Raw genomic sequence first — 4,434 nt, forward strand, 5'->3', positions numbered from 1 at the left:
GTGTGTGTGTGTGTGTGTGTGTGTGTGTGTGTGTGTGAGTGTGTGTGTGTGTGTTAGTACCCTCTTGGCCTGCTCCAGCTGCTCAGTGAGCTCCTCCACAGCCTGGCTGTGTTTCTGTCTCAGGTCCTGGACTTGGGCCTCGTGGCTCCGCCCCTCGTCCTCCATGGCTTTCTTCAGCATGCTCACCTCCTGCTCCCGCTTCGCCCTGTGAGTCACACATACAAACACCACATCACCACATCATCCAACAGTGACACGGCCCACAGGTTTGGCTTACACACCTCCACTTTTTATGCAGGTTATCTAGTCCTCTGTTTGTATTAAAACGTGTCGCCCAATCAGGTACCAGTACTTTATTGGTAGGAAACATCAGATCGTACAGACCTCAGCTCTTGCTGGGCGGCGGTGGTGTCCAGGCTGTCCTCCAGCTCGGTGCGTAGAGCGTTCAGCTCTTCTCCGAGGTCCCGCCGGGCCGCCTCCACCTTCCCCCTGGCCGCCCTCTCGGCCTCCAAGTCCTCCTGCAGCTCCGAGAACAAAACCTCCAACTCCCGAACTCGCTTCACTGCCGCCCCACGCTGGTTGCACTCCTCCTCCAAGCTGTGCACAAAAATAAGGTTCTGATAAAGTTTCTAATACCACATCCGGCTCTTTTAATTTCAGGAATTTTGTTATTGTCTGGAGGAAAATGTAAAATCAGTTACCATTAAGGACACTGAGGACATGTGCTCTAGTTTTTCTTGTAAAAAAGTTGTTCTGTTGAGTTTTATTAACTTTGGGGGAGTTTTTCTACAGTCACAATATGACACATTTTAAGGGGATTTCAGTATTTTCAATTACAGGTTTTTTTTTCGTCCTGCCAAAAAAGCCTTTGAAACACCATGTGGACCTTTGTGTTGCAGAAAGATCTGTGAAGCTTTGTTTTAAAAGGTCCCATGTCTTTATCCCAATATACTTGAAATTAACTTTACTATACACGTTATCTGAAGATGAAAGTGTTTATGCCTGTTCTGAATGACTACCATGTAATTGTCGGGCAACGCTCAGCCCAATTAAGTCAAAAAGGTGTGTGTAATGTTACCCTGTAACCAAACACCTCCCCTTGAACACAAAATTATACATCATGTGAAATGTACTTGAGCCTATTTATCCTTCCACTTTTGATTTGAATGACTCCATGAGTTTTCCTCATGCGCCATCTTTAGGTGAAACTTTAGCTCCACTTCTGCGAATGCTAAGAAATGCTCAAAAAGATGGGAGTCACTCTGGCATCGAGTTATGCTGCTCATTAACTATGCCCTTGTTGCCGAGCTGCACCAATCACATCAGGGTATCTGATGTAGACGGGCCAGAAGCGAGCTGCACCAATCACAGCGGTGTATCTGATGTAGGTGGGCCAGAGGCGAGCTGCACCAATCACATCGGTGTATCTGATGTAGGCGAGGCCAGAGGCGAGCTAAACAGATGATGACATGACGTCTGGATTTCCAAGCTAGCATTTACCGTTATTTCTGACAATTGGATAAACAAAAATGTATACCGATTAACAAAAAAGGTACAGCCTGATTCTGGAGATGGAGAAAGAGAAATTAGCGCTCCTATTCAAGTTTATGTACTGCTTGTTTAACGCTTGTTTGGTCAATTGCTCTTAAACCCCTTTAGAGAGGATTTTAATTGCTATTTTTTTTATCAATTCTTGTCATTTTGCTGCTGGTGATTTTTCTTTGGTGAAGGTTAAATCCTCTTTTGGGGGGGGGCAGTGTTGTGTGGTGTGTTGTGTTGTCGGCTGTCGTGAACATGGTGTGCTTACCGGGCCTGTGTGGCCTGCAGCTCCTCTTCCTTGGCGGCGAGCTGGGCTCGGAGTTCGGCTAGTTGGGCCTGCAGGTCGGCGTGCTGCTCCTGCAGGTCGCCCAGCTCCGCCTCCACCTTCCTCTTGGCCTTCTCCATGTCCAGGCGACCCTTCTCCTCCTTCTTCATACGCACTACGGAAAATTGGTGTTAACAAATAACTGTTAAGTCAATTTTTAATTAAGAACTCTCAACTTCCTGCAATTAATATCCATTGCCAACTCTACAATACATTTTCTTTTTTCTTGTTGGAAACGTGTTGTAGCGTCCTAAGAGATGAAGGAAATTTGACTTTCCAGCCACATGCAATATTTTAAATCTTCTTGGCTAAATCTCATTTATGAATCCAAATTTACACGTAAAAAGTCTGATTTTGTAATATATTCAAAAAGGAGTTCATAGACTTGATTTCTGTTTCTCTACATTCTGTAAATAAAAATAAAAATAAAATAATAATGATAATAATAAAGTAATAATATTTATTCTGCACACCTTATGTGTGCTTTGTATTTATTGTATTACACCTAAGGATGTTCGTTAATTTAAATACAGTATGATTAAGGTCAATAAATTGTTAGCTGCCCTTTTCTATAGATCTAAACCGATGTGAGTAAAACTGAATGGAGGAGTATTTGGCTGACTGACACTCCAGTTCTGAGATCATGGACTCGTGCTTGGTCTTGAGTTTGGTCAGGTTCTTGGACTTCTCCTCCTCCTCTGCCAGGTTAGAGCTCATGTCAGCCAGCCGCTCCTCCAGAAGCTTTCGCTCCTGTAGACACACAAGAGCGCAGTGTGTGTTACTGTGTATTAAAACACACACCACACCACAACAAGACAAAACCGCTAAACTCGTTCTACCTTCTGCAGTTTGTTATTCTGGTCCTCCATCATCAGAACGTCCTCCTCCAGTTTCTTGACTTTTCCCTCCACAGACACTTTCTCCATCTGCAGCTTCTGGCGAGCGTCTTCCTCCTCTGCTATGTGGGCCTCCATCAGCTGCCGAGAAAATCATCATGTGTAGTGGAAAATAGGTAAGAAATAGAGCATGTAACAAAATAAAAAGGGTGCAGTTCAATGTTTGTTCTAGTAATGTATTAATGTTATTTTTTTTACGGTTATGATAAGCAAAGGATGTGCAATGTCTGGTAGGGCATTGGTGCAATATTTTTGATTTGATAGTGAATGTGTAATATGTGTAATATATACAACATTGTGCAATACATAAGTTATTGATCACAGTATGATCTAATGGGAAAGGTGCAATATCTGGGTAGAATAAAAAAATGTGGACTATGAGGGGGAGGATGTGCTGTAGGATCTCCTTCTTTGGTGTGTGTGTGTGTGTTTGTGTGTGTGTGTGTGTGTTTACATGTTAATTTAATGCTAACTGATTGTATTTGTATTTGACAGATTTGTATATTTAAGTGCTATGTGTTGCCATGTTTGATTTCTCGACTGCCCAAGACAAATTTCTCCTTTTGGAGACAATAAAGGTCTTATCTTACTGCACATATGAACATTTTTGATTATGTACTTCGTTTTAGAAGATTAGTTACTAAGATGACAATGTCAATTAGTCCCTAATAATGAGATACTCTGTCTCATAAGACTGCGTAATAATAATAATAGTAATATGCTGTGTGGACCTGCAGCTGCTGCTCCATCTCCTTCTTCTCGTTGTGCAGGGCGTTGCTGCGGTCCTCTTCCTCCTCCAGCCGAGACTCCATCTCGTGCAGCACCTCCTCCAGCTCCTGCTTCTTGGCCTCCAGACGCACCCTCATCTCCTCCGCCTCAGCGTACAGCTCCGTCTCCGCATGCAGCTTCATCTCCAGCTGGGCTCGCTCCTCTATCAACTACAAACACACACTCCTGTCATTTATGGAACTTTTAAGATAATAAAAAAAACAAGATAAAGAACTGCATTTCTTTCACCTGGGTGTGTTTCTGGGTGATGTCCTTCAGCTCAGTCTCCACCTTCATCGCCACCTCCTTCGCTGCCTTTAGCTCCTCATCTTTCTGACCCATTTCTTCTTCTTGTCGGGTGACCTGCAGCAGGGGCTTAACCTGAACCACAGACAGACACGTCACACATCCACAACTCAGCCTGGCTTTATTTACAATACACAGTTCATGGTTTCATCTTATTTACAGAAATGTGTTTTTAAAGGTAAACTATGGATATGAGAATAGGTACAGAAGTAATCCCTCTAAATCATCACTTATGACCCACTAGAAGCGTGGGGTGGTGTCTGTATCTGCAGAGACCCTGCCCTCTGCCTGGATTCTCTCATTTCTTTTTCTGACGTTTACAGGCATCAACAAAGAGCCTTTGATACGCACTGTAACCCCCAGCCAATAACAACATGCAGGTTATGCAGCCCTCTCATTCCAAACTACTGCTTTGCCCCTCAGCGTCTCAAATTGACGCACAAATTTAACTGACACACAGAACCAGACAGGACAAAACTCTGCGTTCACTTATAATCCGGAAATCTGGAGGTGTGTGAGTGTTGTGTGAGTGGTGAGTCTTGTTTTTGAGCTGATTACCTGCATTTCTTAAGTTTGTGTGTGTGTGTGTGTGTGTGTGTG

The 4,434-nt window shown here is 43.6% G+C and overlaps 1 protein-coding gene across 2 annotated transcripts in view; it reads right to left on the reverse strand.

Moving 5' to 3' along the window:
• Nucleotides 1-4,434, reverse strand: part of LOC116702948 (myosin-11) — a 39,474-nt gene that overhangs the window by 15,083 nt on the left and 19,957 nt on the right. For both annotated transcript variants that reach the window (XM_032537504.1, XM_032537503.1), the window contains exons 23-29: nucleotides 3,778-3,909; nucleotides 3,492-3,698; nucleotides 2,704-2,841; nucleotides 2,491-2,614; nucleotides 1,808-1,979; nucleotides 385-597; nucleotides 61-205 (exon numbers count right to left, since the gene is read on the reverse strand). In XM_032537504.1, the coding sequence (XP_032393395.1) occupies nucleotides 61-205; nucleotides 385-597; nucleotides 1,808-1,979; nucleotides 2,491-2,614; nucleotides 2,704-2,841; nucleotides 3,492-3,698; nucleotides 3,778-3,909 (1,131 nt within the window). The remainder of the gene's footprint in view (nucleotides 1-60; nucleotides 206-384; nucleotides 598-1,807; nucleotides 1,980-2,490; nucleotides 2,615-2,703; nucleotides 2,842-3,491; nucleotides 3,699-3,777; nucleotides 3,910-4,434) is intronic.

Source organism: Etheostoma spectabile, chromosome 15, assembly GCF_008692095.1.
Source record: "Etheostoma spectabile isolate EspeVRDwgs_2016 chromosome 15, UIUC_Espe_1.0, whole genome shotgun sequence".
In the NCBI taxonomy this organism is placed as follows: Eukaryota; Metazoa; Chordata; class Actinopteri; order Perciformes; family Percidae; genus Etheostoma; species Etheostoma spectabile.